Source organism: Protopterus annectens, chromosome 8.part0 (genome assembly GCF_019279795.1).
Source record: "Protopterus annectens isolate FY-2018-M chromosome 8.part0, PAN1.0, whole genome shotgun sequence".
Taxonomy (NCBI): Eukaryota; Metazoa; Chordata; order Ceratodontiformes; family Protopteridae; genus Protopterus; species Protopterus annectens.
The window spans coordinates 1,762,370,390-1,762,391,303 of NC_056741.1; the positions used below are offsets into that span (position 1 = coordinate 1,762,370,390).

General features: G+C 38.3%; 1 protein-coding gene across 2 annotated transcripts in view; it reads left to right on the forward strand.

Annotated features, from left to right (window-relative positions):
• Positions 1–20,914, forward strand: part of LOC122809624 (cytochrome P450 2J6-like) — a 673,826-nt gene that overhangs the window by 274,664 nt on the left and 378,248 nt on the right. For both annotated transcript variants that reach the window (XM_044081258.1, XM_044081257.1), the window contains exon 3: positions 19,581–19,733. In XM_044081258.1, coding sequence (XP_043937193.1) covers positions 19,581–19,733 — 153 coding nt within the window. The remainder of the gene's footprint in view (positions 1–19,580; positions 19,734–20,914) is intronic.

Sequence of the window (20,914 nt, forward strand, 5' to 3'; positions counted from 1 at the left end):
TAAGAAATTAAACAATGTTCTGGTTGTTCGGAGTGAACTTGCTCCAAATGTTGTTTTGTATATAACTTGATATTTATAGTCTCTCTCATATGAACTGTGTCTAGAATTGTGCGGGTGTATATTCATTCATCAAAACAAATTCCAACAAACAGCCATTCATTGAACACAAACCAGTGAATTGCCATTCATCGAACATTCACCTCAATGAATGTTTTTCTAAGGGAAGGGAGTTAGTCAGCCAGCATTAGGAAATTTGCCCTTTTCCACACTGTAGCGCGATCTTGGAGTTGATATGTATAAGTATGGGGGATGTAGACACCTTGATGAGGTTGATATAATGTAGTTTATGTTACTACATTATGGGGGACAAGTATTTTCTTTTCCTTAGAAAAACATTCACTGAAGTGAATGGTCAATGATTGGCCATATGCTGGATTGTGTTTGATGAATGGCCAATCGCTGAAATTAGTTTTTGATGGATTAATATAGACCCAGTTGTGCAGTATTTTTTGCAGAGTTTACTGTTTTTTGCACTATTGAATGATTCATTTTCAGATCAAGAACATATAATAAACAGCCACACATTTAACACGTGTCTTACCTACTGCCATTGTCTCATGCTTCATGTTTAAATGGATGTTATGAATCCTATAAAAACTCCTTTGCAAACTTGTAAACCTCCTCACATATCCAAAGTTTAACCTATCACTGCAGACAGCACAAGAAAGTTATTTCTCAAGCTGTATCACACTTCTGTATTTAACCCAGGCTATTAAAAATAAATAAATTATAATCCATTATATGCCGCAGTTCCTAATCAAGCTAAAATTCTACCTTTGCTCAAAGTTGAAGAGCAAATCAAAGTGTAAAATTTCAAAGTCAACTTTATCAGAAATTATTGCGTAAATTTCTATCCACATAAATGCAGCTGTACTCCATAGGAACAAACACCAGAATCAAACCCACATGGGAGAACCATAGTATCAACAAGCTCTGAAGGGAGAATTGCAGCAGACACTAAAAACAACCACAAAGCCTTCTATAGTTATATCAAGAATCTCCATAACAATACCCAGGTTTGCTCTGAGTTACTGCACAATGGTACTTCCTATACTGATGCAAAGATAGAAGTCTTCTGAATATATAATGTCCCAGGTTCTCTTTTACCGTCTGCATTATTTGGTGTGATGATGAGAACCATCTGATGTTCAGCACCCATTATGCAGTCTTTGGTGCACGTTACTGTGACAGTCTTCTTTGTAGTATCAGATTATAAAGGATTTCTGCATTTATTTAAAAAGTGCTTTGTTATCTGGCAGTTAGCATAGAGCACTAAAGCTATGACTTGTTAATGAACTACTTCCTACAAAGGGTGAATGAGATGACTCTTTTCATCTTCATTACCATACTGTGTGAACTTGACCTGACAGTGTTTGTGGCAGTAGAGAATTTTGACTAGACTCCTTAATGGCCTCCTGGACTGCATGCCTAGTAACTAACAGTGAAACTTTGGTTGTCATTTGCCACCCATTTCTTACTAAATAGGTGATCTAATTCAGGAAATTTTACAGCAATGTCATCAGCATGCCAATTTTTAATGCAACATAGGCCATTTATCCTTCAAGGGCAGCAGGCACTGCATTTGTAATTGAAACACTGAAATGCAAAGGTGTTTTCCAACAGCAGCATCTGCATTAGTAACAGCTCTCCTTGATATGGAATTATTCTGATGACTTTTACATCTACAGAGATTGTGCATATTGACTTAGCACGTGTTATCAGATGGTTAATATTTCTTATTCTTACTTTATAAATGCTCTTCTTTTTAAACTGTGCAACATATAACTGGGTCTTACGGTATCATGCTAGTAAACTTTATACAGTTTCAGGTAGTTTACCCAAAGCTGTCAATAAACTTATGTACAATTTATTTCCTCATACCAATAATGGGTGTACAGTCAAATGAGTGACTGTAACTGCAAGTGGGGATGGGAGGCTATCTGTGGATGAAAAGGACCTTATGCTGTTATCATAATTTTTAGACAGTCTTTAATTCGGCTTTATACAACTAGTGTGCACATGTGTGTGAATTAAGTTGGGATACTTTACTTTAGCTAATACTGTCTTAACATGACTAGTGTGTATTTATGTAAAGCAAATTGGGATACCCTATGTTGGCCATTTTTATCACAATCAGATGTTTCATGAGTACAGATATTGATGAATTATACTGGCAAAAGTTTGATTAATGTTTTATGATTAAAATGTTCTGAAATGTTGATTTTATTAAGTTAATATATTTTGTGTCAGTGCTTAATAGGTAAATTATCAAAACAACAAATTTAAAACATACTCTATCTAACAAAGTTTGGTATATTAGACAAGAAAAATAATTTAAAACAATCAGTAAGGTGACTCTAAAAGAACACATGCATTTATGCATAATACTAAAATATACGAGGAGAGCCTATGCTTTGAAAAAAGTCCAGGGACAACAGTATACTTAATGTGCCACTGAATACAGTTTATAACATCAAAGCCTTGGCATTATCTAAGAAAACAGAAGTAAAAGCAATATCTTTGTTCTGATGTTGAGCAATGTGATCAACCAGCATTAGGAAGGTAGTCTGAATGTTGTACCCATGATAGAAAACATGCTGCATTAAAGTAATTGTGGTCAGTTTGCTTGATCATGCTGTGCATGTACAGTATAACTCTAGTATTTTATAGGTTCATAGGTAAGTACAAGGCTAGCTACTCTTGTGGGCCATTTTAAGCCTAGCCAGTTTCCTTTTTTGAACTCAAATTAACCTATCCCGATTGGCCTTATTATTCCCATGGTTGATAATTATATTTTACCCCCTAATGAGTTCTGAGGTAAATGTTCTGTTTCCTATCCACAGATCCAAGTTGCACTTGAATATGGCTAGAGGTAAACTTTGTTTTATGTGGATAATTAGTCTGCTCCAGAACAGCAGTATCCTCTGAGATATACCTGTCCCACTAAACTCTTCTGTTGATGTTGCAGAAGAAGTTTAGATCCCTAGACAGAATACTTCTAATGCCATATGATTCAGTAATGTGTAAGAGATCCATCAGTACTGGGTTGTAAGGTGCCTTATATTCCAGAACCAGGTCACCTCTTAGTAGTCTGTGGGATGCCGAATATAATAACAGGGCTTTAAGTCAGTCCATATAGAAAAAGTTGCTTAGGCCTTGTATACTTTTAGTAGGGTATCTCTGTAAGCATTCTAGTTGTTACATGTGACTGGACAGATACATGCCAGAGGGGGCATTATATTAAATGATTGGCCTAATGAGGTTTAATAAAGGGGACAATGACATCTCTAGGTCTAAAGGCAAACACTTTGTTTATAAGCTGTGTAATACAGAATAACTTTTTTACAACAGCAGACATGTTTACATTTAGCATAATGGTTAAGGTCTTTACCTCATAAACACATGATGCAGGGTTTGATTCTGACCTCAGGTTATTGACTAGACTTGAAATGGTACTTTAGGGCATTTAGCCTAGTATATACCTATGAAATCATTAGGTCAGTGTCTACATAAATTCCCAAATCTTGTACAAGTAGGTCAACTCTTAGGGGCATGTTGTAAATGTGGTAGTTTCCCAGGGTAAATGAGTTCCCAAAAGATACAATGATGCATTTACTTTCAAGCCATGATTTTGGCACCATGTATTTATTTATTTATTTTAGACATACTTTTCTGCAGGATGGCTACATCATTTGGGATTTCAGTGACTGCTCCGAAATTGCAATTATCTGCTAAGTTTGTCAGCCAAAGACCTTTGACATTGTTTTTTACTTCAGAAAACTAGACGCCAAACAGGAGAAGTCCCATCAGAGAAGCACAGGTGACTTTTCTCTTGGTGGAAGTAACTACCCTTATTCTGATTCCCTGAATCCTATATGAGAACCAGCTTGCAATTCAGTGGGTAATATAAGGGTTTGTTTACATTTTACTTAATTTTTCTACTGTACTTGAGTGGGGAATTGTGTTGAAAGCTTTGACCAAACTTGAGTTAATTAGTGTGCACTATTTTGCCTTCATCCATTCCTTCAGTGACCCTTTCAAAAAATCCACTAGGTGCAGTAAGCGTGACCTGTCCTTGATGAATCCAAACTGAGATGGGCCATTGTTTGGATCCTCCTTATATCCTGACTGATTAGTTTCATTATAAATCTCTCCATGGCTTTGCATATAAGGCTGGCCAGACTTATGGATCTGTAATTGCCTGGGTCAGTTGAAGGTCTTCCCTTATGCAGGGGAATGACTGTAGCTGTTTTCCATTCACTTGGTACAAAACCTGTACATAGGCTGAGATTGAACAAAGGGGTGTGGCTAAACTGTGCTTCATGCTATTTACAATGCATCCAGGTGTATTGTCAGGACCTGTCAATACAGTATTTTTTGCTTTTGGTAGTGCTTTTTGGAATCGGTCTTGTGTGATAGATGGAAGTGAGCTGGTTTCAGGCATATCTTGTGGGACAGACAGAAGGGAGAGAGAGGTAAAGTGTTGGCTGATAATAATAAAGAGAGTGAATGATTGTATGTGTGCTCTTACAGTGATGTCATTGGTGTGGAGAGGTCAAGAGAGGTCACATGACCATGTGCTTTATAATAAAGGAGGAAGCGAGGGTTGTTCCCCTCTTCCGTTTTTAACCAAATTGATTGCCTTCATGTGTGTTTATTTTCCTCTGTAAATGTATGTCTAACCCGACTTTCTTACCCTTAAGATGATACCGCCAACAGGTTATGGGCCCAGGAGGGAAGTAGGAAGCCGATGGCACAGACTATGTTTCGACGGAGGTGAGAAGAATTACGTTTCTGGGGCACCTGCATTTGCTAGGGCTGAAAGACGCCATTTTGTGAAATGTGCAGCAAGACACAGAAGACGACGAGAATGAGGAGGAAGGCAACGACGATGCTGAGAAAAATGAGGAGGCATCTGCAGAACTAATACAGTTCTTAGATGACAAAAGTTTGTCCCTCGTCATAAGGGAGGCCGCAAATGACAGTAGAGAAGTGCTTCATATCCTGAGAGACCATTATGCCGGGAAAGGGAAGCCAAGTGTAATTAGCCTATACACCGAATTAACAAGCCTCCAAAAGGCCATCAGTGAAAGTGTTACAGACTATATTATTATGCTGAGATGGCTATTATGGCACTTAGAAATGTTGGGGAGAAGCTCAGTGGTGGATTACTAATTGTGATGATCCTAAAAGGGTTGCCTGAAACTTTTAAACCATTTGCAGTCCACATCACACAAGATGATGATAAGTTGGGCTTTGGTGAGTTCAAAACAAGGTTGAGAAGCTATGAACATACTGAGAAATTTAATGCCAACTTAAGTAATGATAATGTGATGAAAGTGAGTGGCCTTGGGGAAAGAGTAAAAGCAGAGATTATATGCTATAGCTGAGGCCAAAAGGGACACAAGGCATGAGAACGCCGGAGAGAATATAAAGGGCAGAGACAGTGGTGCAGTTTGTGTAAAAACTCTAGCCACATGGACAGTAACTGTAGACAAAAGAAGAAAGATGATGTGAAACACGCAACTGACTTGGATGATCACACATTTGTCTTCAGAATAAATCAGCATCAAATTTGTGAGTTAAAACAGAAGGGATTAATGGTGGACACTGGCGCCATGTCACACATAATTAACAAGCTGAAAAAGTTTAAATGTTTTGATGTAACCTTCCAACTGAAGGAACACATTGTGGAATTAGCTGATGGGACGAGAACCTGTGGGGCTGCACAGAAGAGAGGTAATGCAGAGGTATGGCTGCTAAATACAGAGGGGTGCAAAGTAAAGGTGAGGATGACTCGGGCGCTGTATATCCCGATGTATCCACAAAGCATTTTTTCTGTCAAGGCAGCAACGTGCAAGGGGGCCTCGATCAACATTAAACAAGGCCAGGACCAACTCATCTATAAAAACGGCATCAGGTTTGACATAATTGAGTGTGACAGACTATTACTTAGACACATATGATGAAGAAAACGATAGTGAGATACATTATGATGCATCTCAGAGCGGTTATGACATTCAAGCGTGGCATAAAATGCTTGGTAATGTAATTTCAAAGATGTGTCAAAATTAGAAAAAGTGGTAAAAGGAATGAAAATTAAAGGTAAAGTCGAGAGACCTAACCTAGATTGTGAAACCTGTACGCAAGGGAAATTTGTACAGAGCAGAAACAGAGAACCAGATGCAAGAGCAAATGTTGTGTTTGAACTAGTCCATACTGATTTGGCAGGCCCAATTCAGCCAGTAGCAAAAGATGGCTTTAAGTACACTTTAGCATTTACTGATGATTACTCAGGTGTAGCATTTGTCTACTTTCTGAAAGCCAAGAGTGATACAGTCAAGGCGACTGAAAAGTTTATTGCAGATTCAGCTCCTTATGTGAAAGTAAAGTGTATCAGATCAGATAATGGCACTGAGTTCATGTTGAGAGACTTTCAGTCACTATTGAGTAAAAATGTTATAAGACATGAAACGTCCGCACCTTACTTACCCCATCAGAATTGGACGGCAGAGAGAAATTGGAGAACACTGTTCGAAATGTCAAGGGGTATGTTGATAGAGAGTGACTTACCTAAAGTGTTGTGGACATATGCAGTAATTACTGCTGATTTTATTTGCAACAGATGTTATAACAGGCATGTGTTCTTTATGCTAACAGGAAAGAAACCTGATCTTTCAAGGATGAGAGAATTTGGTTCAGTGTAGTATGCATACAGACAAGATAAAAAGAAGTTAGACCCAAGATGTGATAAAGGAATCTTTGTTGGATATGATTAAAAACAGCCCATCATATCTGGTCTATTATCCTGACAAAGGTCCTTAGACACAGGTTAGTCAAGTTCTTTACTAAGTATGTAGCTGAATGCCAGTTTCAGACAGACCCAGAAGTGATAGATGAAGATCTTAATGCCAGAAGAAATGTGCATGTTAAGTCAGAATCAAAAGCTGACAGTCAAGACACAATAGTAAGACAAGAAGAGGAAAGGCAGGATATGCACTACTCTAAAAGAGAGAGAAAAACACCTGCATACTTGAAAGACTATGAGGGTAAAGATGAAAATGACGATTATGTGACAGTTAATGTTGACTGTTGTTACCAACTAATATGCAACCAGAGCTTTAAGGAAGCCATGTCTTCATCTAACTCGGAAAAGTGGGTCCAAGCCATGAAGGAGGAAACTTTAAAGGAAAACAACACATTTCCACTCACCACATAGCTGGAAGATAAAAATGCAGTGGGGGCTAGGTGGGTTTTCACAGTAAAAGACAATACAGATAATACAGAGACTTACAAAGCTAGATATGTAGCTAAAGACTACAGCCAAGTCGCTGGTATAGATTATAATGAAACATTTGCACCAACAACGAAGCCTAATGCAGATGGCAGTTCAGTACGATTTAGAATTGCATCAGATGGATGTACAAACGGCTTATTTACATGCTCCTATAAATGGTGAGGTGTATATGGAGCAACCTGAAGGTTTCAAAAAGAACTCAAATAACGATGAAAAATTAGTTTGTAAACTGAATAAGTCATTATACAGACTGAAACAATCAGGGAGTAACTGGTACAAAATTATGCATGATTATCTTTGTGAAAATAGTTTTATCCAAAACCCCGCAGACCATTGTGTATACACTAGACAAGCTGAAAATGAGAAAACAGTCCTAATTATATGGGTTGACGATCTCATTATAGCAGCTAGTGACATTGAATCACTAAACAATGTAAAGGAAATGCTCAAGGCTAAATTTAAAATGAAAGATTTGGGAAAGCTAAGACATTTTCTAGGCATTGATTTTACCCAGAATTGAGGTGAAATAAAGATAAACCAAAAGGGGTACTTTTTGAAAATTCTTGAGAAATTTAGTATGTCTAATTGTAAAGTAAGAAGTACTCATTCTGAACAAAAAACAAACTTTGAGGGTGACAGTGAATTTACAGATCCAAGAAAATATTGTGAGCTCGTGGGTAGTTTGATATATGTTATAACAAACATGAGACCTGATCTTAGCTGGATTGTAAGTAAACATTCACAATATTTGTCACAACCGAGTGAATCGCATTTAACACTAGCCAAACATGTGTTAAGATTCTTGAAAAGTACATTGGACAGAGAGCTGTGTTACAAGAAATGTGAAGGGAAACTTCACCTTATAGCATTCAGTGATGCAGATTGGGCAACAGATCAAAATGATAGACACAGTACAATAGGTTATTGCTTTAGCCTCAATAGAGACGGGCCTATTATTTCATGGAAATCAAAGAAGCAACAAATGGTAGCTTTATCTACATGTGAGGCAGAGTACATGACACTAGCAGCAACAACACAGAAGAGTTTGTACCTTGTGCAGCTGTTGAGTGGAATGGATGAAGAGTGCAAGTACATGCCAGTAACAATATTTGAGGACAGTCAAGGATCAATCGCTTTGTCGAAGAATCCAGTAGGCCGACAGAGATGTAAACATGTTGACATTAAATATCATTTTGTCAGGTCAGCACTTAATGATGACAAAGTAAGCATTGAATATTGCCCGACAACGGACATGGTTTCAGATGTCTTTACTAAACCTGCTATGAAATCGAAGATTGAAAAGTTCATGTATTACATATTTGGAATGTGAAAGAAAAGTTATCCAAAAATATGTTCTTAAAATGTATTTTGTGTACAGCGTAAGAGCAAGTGGGGGTGTTGGCTGATAATAATAAAGAGAGTGAATGATCGTATGTGTGCTCTTACACTGACGTCGTTGGTGTGGAGAGGTCAAGAGAGGTCACATGACCATGTGCTTTATACTAAAGGAGGAAGCGAGGGTTGTTCCCCTCTCCCATTTTTAACCAGATTGATTGCCTTCACATGTGTTTACTTTCCTCTGTAAATGTATGTCTAACCCAACTTTCTTACCCTTAAGATGATACCGCCAACATAAAATTTGAGCTGAATTTACAAGCCAGTATATTCACTATATTGTCAGACTCTGTGTAGGTAACATAGTTAACAATCAGATCAGCACATTGCTGTGTTGTTCTTCTAAGATTATGAACATGTAACTGAAGAAGGCCTTGTGATTGTCTAAGGCTTGGTTAGCTATTTCAGCCTCAAACGTGGCTTTGTTGGATTTTATTAATCTCCTGAGTTGTTTGTTCATTTCATTGATGACGGCTGTATCATTCTGGGAGTTATTCCTCTTACTTTTGGTCAAAATTCTTTTTTATTTTATTATAGGTTCATAGATTCATATGTGTGTACTAGGCTAATGGCCCTGGAGCCTTTACAAGCATAACCCATAGAAGTGCCCTGGCATCACGCTGCCCAACGTTAGTTCCCAGTGCCTCTATCAAGTAGAGGCACTGAAGTGATCCCTGGAGTGAACTTTCTATTTCCCATCCACTCAACAAGATTTCTCTTGAAGAGGGCCAATGAAGTCCTCTGCTTGACATGCATGGGAAGTCTATTCCATAGCATGGGCAGTCTCTGGGTTAGGAACCTGTCCCTCCAGCATGTCCTGTTGATTGTGGTAATGAGGTTGAGGTCTCTGGAGCATGTGGTGCAGAGGGATTGGGATTTCTTTAGATGTAGCATTTCTAACAGAGCTGGGTCAGACATAGCTTTGTAAGTCAAGCAGACATCACCTCTTAGTAGTAGACAATAAGAGACAGAGAATAGCTGGACTTTTTTGAGTCTGTCCATGTAGGACGTGTTTAAGAGCTAGGATCCTTTTTGTGAGGGACTTTTGTGGCCTTTCCAGCTGTTGCATGTATCTAGTGAGGTACATGCCAAATGGGGAATTATACTCGATGATTGATCTAATGAGGGAAGAGTAGAGAGAGATGATGACTTCTTTTTTCCTGGATGCAAAACCCTTGGTAATGATATGTGCCACATTGAAGGACATTCTGACCACAGTGACAATGTGGTGGTTGAAGTAAAGGTTGCTGTAAACCTGTGTCCCCAGATCTCTTATAATGCCTTTAGTGTTCAGTGGGCTGTCATTGCTGTGGTAATTAGTGGGAACTGAGTTTTTCCCAAAGGGGATGATGACACATTGTTTGGCATTAAGCTTAAGGCCGTTGTTTCGACACCAGTCATTGGTCTCAGTGAGGCCTTTCTGTAGGATGTCTACATTACTTGGGGAGTTAATAATGGCTCCCAGCTTGCAGTCATCTGTGAACTCGGTCAGCCAGAGTCCCTCCATGTTGGCCTGGATGTCTGAGAAGTAGATGCCAAACAGGAGAGGACCCAGGACTAATCCCTGTGGGGCTCCACTCATGACTGGTTGGCAGTCTGAATTGGAGTCCGCTACTTTCACACTGTGGGTTCTATCTATGATTCAATTTGTAGCCCACCTAGTGATATAGGGACTAATGCCTAGTTTGGTGAGTTTATCAATAATTCCTGAGTGGGAATGGTATTAAAGGCCTTGGCCAAATTGAGGTAGGCTGTATGAACTGCCTTGCCCTCATCCACAGCTCTGGTGATTGATTCAAAGAAGTCAACTAGGTTGAGCAGGTATGATCTACCTTCCACAAAACCAAATTGTGTGGGATCTAGAGTTTGTAGATTCCCTATATCCTTGTTAAATAGGTCCATGATGATGTGCTCCATAGCCTTACATGTCAGACTCATCAGGTTAATGGGATAATAATTCCCAGGGTCTGTAGTCACTCCCCCTTTATGGAGAAGGATGACTGTAGCAGTGCTCCATTCGGTAGGGACAAAGCCTGAGGTGAGGCTGTGATTGAACAGGCCAAACAAATGTGGTGCCAGCTCACCTTGTAGTTCATGTAGAACACATCCAAGGATATTGCTGGGTCCCATGGAAGCTGTATTCTTGGCTTTGGATGATGCAGCTTTAACCTGTGATGCAGTAATGCTGGGTGCCTCCAGTATTGTGATTGGTCCTTGGGGGGGGGGGGGGGTTAAAGCTGGCACTGAATCTGTTGGCCAGTACGTTGGCAATATCTGTTGGCTCAGTATAGGAGGTACCCTTGTGCAGTAACACAGAGCAAACCTGGGTATTGCCATGGAGATTCTTGATATAACTATAGAAGGCTTTGTGGTTGTTTTTAGTGTCTGCCGCAATTCTCCCTTCAGAGCTTGTTGATATTACGGTTCTCCCATGTGGGTTTGATTCTGGGGTTTGTTCCTATGGAGTACAGCTGCATTTATGTGGATAGAAATTTAAGCATTAATTTGTGATAGAATGGACTTTGAAATTTTACACTTTGATTTGCTCTTCAACTTTGAGCAAAGGTAGGATTTTAGCTTGATTAGGAACTGCGGTATATAATGGATTATAATTTATTTATTTTTAATAGCCTGGGTTAAATACAGAAGAGTGATACAGCTTGAGAAATAACTTTCTCGTGCTGTCTGCAGTGATAGGTTAAACTTTGGATATGTGAGGAGGTCTACAGATTTGCAAAGCAGTTTTTATAGGATTCATAACATCCATTTAAACAAGAAGCATGAGACAATGGCAGTAGGTAAGACAAGTGTTAAATGTGTGTCTGTTTATTATATGTTCTTGTTCTGAAAATGAATCATTCAATAGTGCAAAGAACAGTAAACACTGCAAAAAATACTGCACAATTGTTCTATATTAATTTATCAAAATCTAATTTCAGCGAATGGACATTCATTGAACACAATCCAGCAAATGGCCATTTATTGAACGTTCACTTCAGTGAATGTTTTTGTAAGGGAAAGAAATTATTTGTCCCCCACAATGACTGTAACATAAATTACATTATATCAAACTCACCAAGGTGGGGGCTACATCCCCCCCACTTATACATATCAACTCCAAGATCGCACTACAATGTGGAAAAGGGCAAATTTCCTAATGCTGGCTGACTAACTCCCTTCGATTAGAAAAACGTTCACTGAAGTTAACGCTCAATGAATGGCAATTCACTGGTTTGTGTTCAATGAACAGCTGTTTGCTCGGGTCTATATTGAATCAGCGAACGCTTAAAAAAGCGAACACTGATTCATCGACCCTATTTCAGTGAACGCTGAAAATCTCAAACACCTGAAACAGCAAATTTTTTCTCATAGAAAAAATCTCTGGGCCGGTTTCGGGAGTTTGCTGTTTTCTCCACTGTGGTGTGATCTCGGAGTTGGTATATTTAAATAGGAGGGTGTGGAGGGCATGGGGGGGGGTGAAGCCCTCCACATTAAATACTGTTTTAAGTTTTTTTTTCTTTTTTTTTGCGGAACAGCGATTTTTTCCCCTGGGAAAAAAATCACTGTTCCAAGTATTCTGCCTTTTCAGCATTCACTGAACTAGGGTTGATGAATTAGCATTCACTTTTTTAAGCGTTCGCTTATTTAATATAGACCCATTTGCTCAAACCTATCAGTGTGCATACTATATTCTTCTTTGCTTTTACAATTTTCGTAGAGATTTAGATTTAATTTAAAATTATTATTTCAAGTTTTACAGCAAAACACTAACAGTTATTTTCTGAACAAAAGACTCAAGATTAAAATCAGACTTGTCCTAAGAAACCATTAACTTCTCTTCCCCTGAAACTCACGATTACTGAAAATGAATTTGGCAACTCCCTAAACTACAAGAGACAAGTTGGAATTCAAAATCCAGCATCATATAGTGAACTACTAATTAGTGGCTATGTTGCAGGATTTCAAAACAACAAATGTGTCTGGTGGGGGTGAGGAACATGTGCTTGCTACTTCCTGGAAGAGATAGAGACTTTGGTCATGCTATAGATATGTAAGTTAAATTAAATTGTTTTGTTGGCTGGTCATGGCAACGCTGAAGCTGTAATCCCTGGGCAGTCATCTGTTTTGCGCTTCTTTAATTTGTCACAGGTGTGGACAGTGGTGCAATCCCAGGAACAATGGATGCCATCTGTGATAACCTACTGTGCACTCTCTATAGTCTGCAACCATTCCATGGCATGACCACGAAGGTTAGTGCTGGGAGGCACACTAGTAGATGACACGATATCTGCCACTGTCTTCAACAGGCATGCCTGCTCTACCTCCCTACAAGCAATGCCATTCTTCCTGCAGAGCTGAATGTCTCACAGTCCTTGCATTGATTGAAGCTCTGCATGCAAGATATGCAATTCATTGAGCAGCTCTACCATAGCCTGATTGCTGTTCATCTGTGCCTGAATCATAGAACTGCATATCCACTCATTGATGCCAAGTGTAACACCAAGGTTAGGGAATGTTCTGGAATCCTGGCACCAATGGCCACCCGCATTCCTCTCCTCAATGACATGTGTGTACACTTCAGAGGCAGTGGAGCTCTCATCTGTAACCTGATGTGATATGGAGTCAGTTTTGAGAGTAGAGTGCACAGTAGGTTAACACAAAATTCCACTAAACACAAGAGATATTGAAGGGTTATCCTGGACCCTCTGCAATTCCTTCAGCTGTGGGAAAGAAGATTGTGCCCTCCACCATTAATATTGTCAGCTGTGCCACTGTATTCTCAGCTAGCATCAGGTGTGTAAGGTAATTATTATCAGCCTCTACAGACCTCCTGATATAAACCTTGTGCCAAGTTGTGTCAAATCCTCTCGGAGGGGAAACTGTGAAAGCATGCAGAAAAATTTCCCATATTAAAAATGTGTGACACACAGACTGCTATATGCAAAGAATATAAATAGTCTATGAGCACATAAATACCTTGTCATGCAGGCTGTCTCTGTTGCAACACTGAATGCTGTGTGACAGAAATGCAGATGTGTATTATCTGAATAAACCATGCAGAGGAGCAAGGCAGTATCCTATTGAGTTGACACACCATACTACTCACCTAGTACGTACCCTGCAGACATCAAGGAATTGCATCTTGGAGTACAGGATGTCTCTGTACCAACCCTTATGTCCCTCAATGACCCTTGGCAACATAACTGCAGACATGTACATCTGCATAACCCAGGCAGAAGCTTTTGGCAATACTTTACAGAAGTCATCACTGCCCCAGATGACTAGTTGCATGAACCCATCTAGCCTCTGCTACACCAACAGATCTAGTCAAACAGGGGTTATCTGCAGAGTGGTCATGGCTTTATCCATCTATGCCATGGGGATGGACGGGTGCCCTTTTCTTGTTATTTATAGATTATATAACTTCAAATTTAATTAATTCTGACTGTTCCCCTTTCTCCATAGTTGCAATGTCTCAGAGTTGGTAATATAAAAAGGCAGGTACAACCCCCGAATGGGTATTTGTTCTGCTTTTATCTTGATTTAGTTTATGCTTTTCACGAGAGTGACCTTGCAGTTCAGTGTTTTTCTTTCATTTTTTTTAGGTCTGCTAATATGTGTGGATTTCGAGGTGAGTGAATGCCCAATAAACAGTCTGAAGTGACTGGGCATTTGGTGACTGTTTCATTGATGAAGTGTTGTAGATTCTTATTTTTTTCCACGTCTGACATATTCCTACTAACGAGAGAATAATGAGAAACATGCCTAAAGACAGCTGATCAGCAATCGTTACTTAAAAAACACTTCAAAGAGGCTTCTAAAATAATGCTGTTCAATCATTCCGTAGTTTTCACCATAACAAAACATTTATTGTTTATGCAAATAACTCCCCAGAATCTGAAGATGCACCACACGGCTCAGTATTATGTCCTCTTCCTTTTTATGTTCTCGCTAATACACTACCAGATGCCCCCCCCCCCCCAAATAAATGTAACTTTGTATGCCAGTGATATTGTCCTATACAGCACAAGAGCTGTCACGGGACTTATAGACAAACTTTTCACATATTTTGAACTGGCTATTCAAAAATAAACTTGCTGTGAGCACTAATACATTTTTTATTATGTCCTTTGGGACCTCACAAAAGTTCAAATTTCTATCCCTGCCACTCTTACACACTTAATAAAGAATACACTACCTTACACCACATAACAAAGGTACCTGGGGACGATACTGGATTTACAAATGTTATTTTCCACACAAGCAGGCTTCAGATTGCTAAAAAATGCAACTCATTTGAAAGTAGCATACAGAATACAGCATTGTCTAATCAAAGAATCACTTAATGCAATAGCCAAAAATGTATTCATATCCAGAATGGAATATGCCTTGCCTCTTATCTTTTGTTATTCATAACATAATACCAATTTAATATAACTCACAAAAAAAAACTAAATTCTAAGACAGATCCATGCAGCACACAGATTAGAACACTACTGTTATACCATAGAAAATAAAAAAGAAAACAAAGTAGCTCTCTGTTAAAGCCAGAGCTGCCTTTCTCTTAAACACACTCACGTTCAAGCTGTTAAGTAACAGTTACTGTCCAGCATAGCTCTCAACCTCTTAGTCCAGGAATTCTGGACAAATTCAAAAGTACTGGAGGGACAAGTGCCCAAAATCAAGGACAGAAAATAAATATTGCTCATATAATCTTAGAAAGCTGCTAGAATAATAGGTTTTGCATTAACTTGCATTTTCTAAAATATATGAAATCAGATACTCGAATGTCATTATTTAGTGAATTTAACTCTAAATGATTAGCAAGAAAATCACAAATTTATGAGGAAAGGACCAAAAATATGCCAACAAATCTAGGCAGAGTTGAGTGGTATGCTGTCCACCTCTGAAAATTTTCTATTCATGACTGATACACATTGCAGTCTAAGAAATCAAAGTAGATTTTAGCTACAACAGCCATAACATACCTTACATTCCTCAGAAAAGGCCTTTTGCAAGTTTGATGAAATGTTCTACTGACGCTCAATTGGTCACAGAGCTCCCTGAATTCCAAAGACAGCTAAAATCACATCTCCACATCTTGATGTTGCAGGTTAACCACACAGCTGTTTGCATATGATAATATTTCATGTATTACTAGCAGAACTGCAATTTACACCTATAATCATCTCTGTTTATTGTTTGTATATCTCTATATTTTTAAGATTACTGTATCTGTAAGCCATTTGTGCTGTTGCTGCCTGCTGGTCCAGCTTGCAACTGAAGAAGGTCTTTGGACCAGCCCACCAACCTGGTTAGTGAATTGAAAGAGTACATGCATGAATGAATCAACCAGTCAATAAATAAATACATATATAGGAAAGGGTGCTTCAGCTTTTAGTAAATACATTTATTTTTAATGTTAATGTCTCTGTTTGGTAATTTCATGTCTTAAAAAAGTTAGTGAAATAGCTTGATTACAGTTCTAGTTATCATAAATTATAAACAAGTTAAGCATGCTTCCTCACTCTTACAGAATTGTACACATGTTTATTTGAAGACATTTCACAAAACAATTGAAAACATTGCTTTTTACGTCAAAAAAATACATCTTTTGGACTACTGCTGTATGTTGATTTTGACTTAAGTTTTATCTGAGAAATTTCTAAATAATACCAGTTTAAGTATCAGTTGTTTTTCAAGATGTTTTCTGTGTAAGAGCAAGTCATACAAAATCAGATGCTATAGGTTTATAGGTTCATATGTAAGTACTAGACTAGCTGTCCTTGTGAACCATTTTAAGCCTAGCCAGTTTCCCTTTTGATGCTTGAATTAACCTATCTTGTCTGTAGTTAGATTGGCCTTATCCATCCCATGGTCAAGAATTATATATTACCCCTAATAAGAATAACTGAGATCATACCATAGATAATTGGAAGGGACCTATGCATGAGATAAAGCATTTAGAAGAAGCCTCAGTCCATTAGTAGTAGTACAGGGCAGTTCTGGAGCAAAGTTTCTATTACTTAAATCTAGATCCAAGTTGGACATGAATGTAGACAGGGATGAGCTTTGTTTTACTTGGATGGGGAGTCTGTTGCAGAGCTGTGGTATCCTCTGTGAGATATATGTATCCCTCTGTTAATGTTGCAGAAGAGATTTAGATCCCTAGACCAAGTATTTCTCAGCCAGTTGGACTTGTTGATGTGAGTCCATCAGTATTGAGTCAGAGGATTCCTTGTTTGCCAGACACAGGTAACCTCTTAGCAGTCTGTAGGATACCGAGTATAATGATAGGGTTTTGAAACACTCCATGTAGGATATATTGATCAGGCCTGGTATCCTTTAGTAAGGTATCTGTGAAGGCTTTCTAGTTGTCGCATGTGTCTGGATAGACACATGCCAAAGGGAGCATTATACTTAATGATTGGTCAAAGGGAGCATTATATTTAATGATTGGTCTAATGACAGATGAGTAAAGGGGAACAGTGACATTTCTAAATCAAAACACAATCCCTTTGTTTATAAGCTCTGCAGTATACAAGGGATCTCTTACAACAATGGATACATGTTGGTGAAAAGTTAGGCTGCTGTCCACATACATTTCCAGATACTAAACAACTGGGTCAACTCTTATGGGCATATTACCAATGTGGTAGTTCCCCAGGGTAGATGACTTTCCAAAGGATGTGATAGTACATTTTTGGTAATTAGTTTCAGTCCCTGATTTTGGCACCAGTTGTTTGTTTGGAACAAACCTTTCTGTGCGATCTCCAAGTCATGTGAAGATTCAATGACTTCTCTTACCTTGCAGTCATCAGCAAACTTAGTCAGCTAGAGCCCTTTGGTATTGTCTTTTACTTCAGACAATTAGATGCAAAACAGGAACAGTCTTCTCACTTAACACTTGGGGATTCCACTTGTGAGTGGTCTCTTTGTGGAAGTACCATCCCCTGTTTTGATCTCCTGCATCCTATCTGTGAGCCAGTTGGCAATCCAGCAGATGGTGTAGGGGTTCATTCCCATTTTATGTCGCTTTTCTGTTATGTCTGAGTGGGGAAATTTGTCAGAGTCTTTGGCCATTTAGAGGTATGTAGTGTGCACATCTGTGCCTTCATGTATTGCTTTGGAGACCATCCACCAGATTAAGTAAGAATGGCTTGCCCTAGATGAATCCAAACTGAGATGAGTCCATTACTTGAATGCACTCTATATCTTTATTGATTAATTACATGATGAGTCTTTCAATGGCTTTGCATATAAGGCTGGTCAGATTTATAGGTCTGTAATGCCTGTGTTAATGGAAGGTCCTCCTTTAGGCAGAGGAATGACTGTAGCTGTTCTCCATTCACTTTGTACACTTCCTGTATGGAGGCTGATGTTAAACAGAATTGTTAGAGGGATGGCTAAATCATGCTTCATGCTATTTAAGATGCATACAGGGTATTATCAGGACCTATTGATGTAGTATTTGTAAGTTTCAGTAGTGCTTTTAGGGCTTGATCTTTTGTGATAGCTGGAGGTGAGCTGGTTTCAGGTATATCTTGTGAGACAGGCCAAGGGGGGAGAGGGGATAAAGTTTGAGCTGAATTTATCAGCAAGTAAGTTCACTATATCTTCATCACCTCAGCGCATTGCTGTGTCGTACTTCTGAAATTACAAATGTACCTAAAAAAGGCCTTGTGAATGTCTTTGGCTTGGGTAGATATTTTAGCCTAAAACATGGCTTTAATGGATTTTATTAATCTCCTGAGTTGTTTGTTTATTTCAGTGACAAGGAATCTATTATTCTGGGAGTTACTCTTCTTTCTTTTGGTTAAATAATTTCTTCCATTTATTGTAAAGATTGTTGATATTATGCCTCCAACATGGGGGGTTGTTTCTGGGGTTTGCCCCATGCTTGTTCTTAAAGGGTACAGCTGCATCTGTCAGCTGTTTATATTTATTTATTTGTTTATTTAGCCTTATAGCACCAGCTAGTAGCCTCATTTCAGGGGGACCCAAGGTGGTATTTCTACTACTTGGTTAAATGTAGCCAGTCATAACTTGGTTTAAAGTCTTATCCAAACATTCTCAGAAGTGAAGCAACTCCCCCACCATTTATATACTGCACACTGCAGTGTCAGCAATTGATCTACCTGATTTACAAATAGGACCCACAGCCTACTGCACCAAAGGTGAGTGTGCTACCTGTTGTACCACTGATGCTGTATAAGCTGGTATAATGTGGTGGAGTACATTTATATTCAGTGGAGTTGACTGAGTTTGATGGGGATTTGAAGCTCGCCAATGCATCACTTAGGAGTAGGTAGTTTGTCTTAGGCAAATTTGTCTGTCTTCAGAAATCATTCAAAAGTGGAGTCAAACTCCCTTAATAATCTGTATATTTATCCCAATCATTTCTGAAAATAACTAAGTTTTCAAATGTAAGGAAGAGGAGGCTTATAATGACATATGAAGATTTATTAATAAAGTGAAATAACAGGAGCTCAGAACTAGTCCTCATATTTTTCCTTGAGCAAGTTCTACACCCCTCCTCCAAAAAATATGTCATTGAATTATTGTGAAACCAGTATAGCTAACAATTAAAATCTGGTATATTATTTATGCAGAAATATTTATATGCAAGATATTAATGTGCACATAATATATAATAACTATTAACAATGAAATATTAGAAATGGCAGCAGGAGAAAAATACACACACACACACACACATATATATATATATATATATATATATATATATATATATATATTTATATATATATATATATCAGAAAATCTGATGGGCATGATATAATGGGTTAATTTACTTTCTTCCCAGGTGTTGGAACAGTTACTAATGGAGAACAATGGAAGGAACAGAGAAAATTTGCTCTCACATTACTGCGAAACTTTGGTGTTGGCAAAGTGTCAATGGAAACTAAAATCCTAGAAGAGGCAAAGCATCTGCTTCAATTTTTTGAAGACAAGAATGGTAAGAATAAACCAGCATTTTTTATGTTGTTATTTTATTTTGTAAATAACGACAAAGCATTTCAAAATGTTGAAATATGTGTAATTTAGCCATAACCAGCCTTAAGTCATACTGCACACCATGTTAAATCTGTCCGTAATTTAACTGGAGTTTTATTTCCCTGAGTTGATGATTGTTTCATTGATAAGCTGTCCTAGAGCTACAAAATTAGTAAAATGCCACTTAACCATGTCAAGGAATTTAGACAATTCTTGTAAATAAAATTTACCAACAGGATGGAATTAGAATGAACCACCAATATATAGTATCCTAGATATCAGACTTAATTTATTTAGTGTTGGTCTTCTGTCTTATGGCTAGGAAAACTTATTCTGCAGTACTGAAATCTGAACATAGATATGTAGCATTTAAGTCCCGGCTGGAAAATTTTACTTATTTTTCAGATAATTATAATTTGAATAGGACACGCTCTTTTTTAAATGTGGTAATACATTATGATTCCAAGATAATGTAAATTCACTGTAGGATTCAGAATCATGCTCATTACAGTTTTGGTGAGACTGCTGTCATTTACCTTCTTGGAACAATGCAGCTCAGAGGTTATTATCAATTAACACTGTAAAACTTAGAGCTGAAAGATCAGATTAGTAGTCCTGACCATGGTCATAGCTGGATCTATAGAAAGGGAGATGTGGCTGCAGCAGCAGATGTGTAATGTGTAATGTGATGAGCACAAATGACAATCACAAAATGTACTCTCCTTACTCCTCAGCATGTTCCTACTTGTGTAAAAACAGCAATATGGGAAAAGCAGCTATCAGCCTTAAAGGGCTCACTGCATGCTTTAAAATCTGTTTTAAAGGGATGAAAATATGAGCACAAGACAGTAGAAAAAATGGGAAATCAGCAGTGGGCAGCACATAAGCAAAATGGGGAAGGAATGCATATGATGATACATGGGAAGGAAAAGTACGTTTTATTTATAGGAGAGGTGCACATTTTCTCTTTTTAAAGAAAGAAAGGCAGGGAACAATGTAGGTAAAGGTGTAGGTATGGGGTATGGTAGGAGTCAGAGGGTGAGTAACAGAATCAAGCTCAGAAAGAGACACAAATACACAACTGACGGGAGTGGTACCAACACACTTATAGAGGGGAATGACAGTCAAGTTATAAACATCAAA